The 1,252-nt window shown below is 44.6% G+C and overlaps 1 protein-coding gene across 1 annotated transcript; it reads right to left on the reverse strand.

The window, feature by feature from the left end:
- Positions 1-16: 16 nt before the first annotated feature.
- Positions 17-1,036, reverse strand: LOC110288689 (alpha-defensin-related sequence 2). Its single transcript, XM_021154972.1, has 2 exons — positions 832-1,036; positions 17-284 (listed from the first exon to the last, which is right to left on the reverse strand). The coding sequence occupies exons 1-2, from the start codon at positions 1,001-1,003 to the stop codon at positions 181-183; spliced, it is 276 nt and encodes a 91-aa protein (XP_021010631.1). The 5' UTR covers positions 1,004-1,036; the 3' UTR covers positions 17-180.
- Between the last annotated feature and the right edge of the window lie 216 nt (positions 1,037-1,252).

A 1,252-nucleotide genomic window follows, 5' to 3' on the forward strand; every position in this document is an offset into this window, starting at 1 on the left:
ACACAGATGATTTTTTTCTGCAAGGTTTTTATTGGAGAAGGAAGAGCAATCAAGGCTAAGCACAAGGGTCTTGACAGATAGTGAGGTTCCAGAGAACCCGGATTATCTTGACCCGGATTCCATGATCAGCTGCAGCAGAATTTATGCTGTTCATTTGGATTTGTGGTGCCAAGTGCAGGTTTATTTTGGATTGCACTTGCACCTCGGGCACCTCGGGCACCTCGGGCACCTCGGGCATCTCGGGCATGCTGGGCACCGTGGGCATTGCCGACCCCTTCCTAGGGCTGAGGATACAAACAAAGCATCAGGTATTAAATGAGGAGGCCAGCAGTGTGTTAGTAAACAATCCTATGAAGATGTATTGTACATAGTACAGAGTATGTTTGCTGTACTGGTGACATCACAGCCAGCACAGGGACATGAAACATTTCACAAGTGTTAATCACATACAGGCCATGACACACACATCACATTTCTTCAGACATTTTGTAGTTTCCGGACCCAACATATTCATATATATAATGGGATTTGAAACCTAAGTCAAATTTTAAAAGCAAAACAGATTCTTCTTCTTTAAAAAATTATTAATCAGGTATAAGAGGACTTATCCACATGTATATTTTAACGTTTTGTGACAGATAAATTTTTAGATAAAAAAAATTTTAAAATGTTTTACACTCACTGTTACTTCTATGAATAAGACAGGTAAGGTCTGAGCAAATAAAGAGACAACTACATGAACCAGACTGCCCTTTACAGAATTCCAGGGCTCATCTCCAACTCTCCCTCAGGAGACACCAAACCTTCTTCACACTGTGTACCAGCACTCACCTGCATCTTGAAGAGCAGAGCCTTCTGGGTCTTCAAAGGAGACAGACACAGCCTGGTCCTCTTCCCCTGGCTGCTCCTCAGTTTTAGTCTCTTCATCTGTGTTTTGGATGGAATCAGCCTGGACCTGGAAGGCCAGCAGGACAAGGGCAGAGAGGAGGAAAAGTGTCTTCATGGCTGGGAGTCACCTGGATGATTGGTGACCAGGGGCCCAATGTGTGGAGAGTGAAGACCCAGCCTGCATTTATAGGGCAGCGAGGGGTTCCCACTGAGAGAAGGCACTCATTAATGGTAACCAGGAGAGGCTGTAACCATCAATTTCCCTTTGATGTTCCTCTGTCTTTAAGGTTACCATCCTGATGTTGCTCTGTGTGTTCAGTGTCTCTCTCCCCTCCCACTAATAATGATGAAGGGGGCTTGCTAT

This window comes from Mus caroli, unplaced genomic scaffold, assembly GCF_900094665.2.
Source record: "Mus caroli unplaced genomic scaffold, CAROLI_EIJ_v1.1 scaffold_26417_1, whole genome shotgun sequence".
NCBI classification, from domain to species: Eukaryota; Metazoa; Chordata; class Mammalia; order Rodentia; family Muridae; genus Mus; species Mus caroli.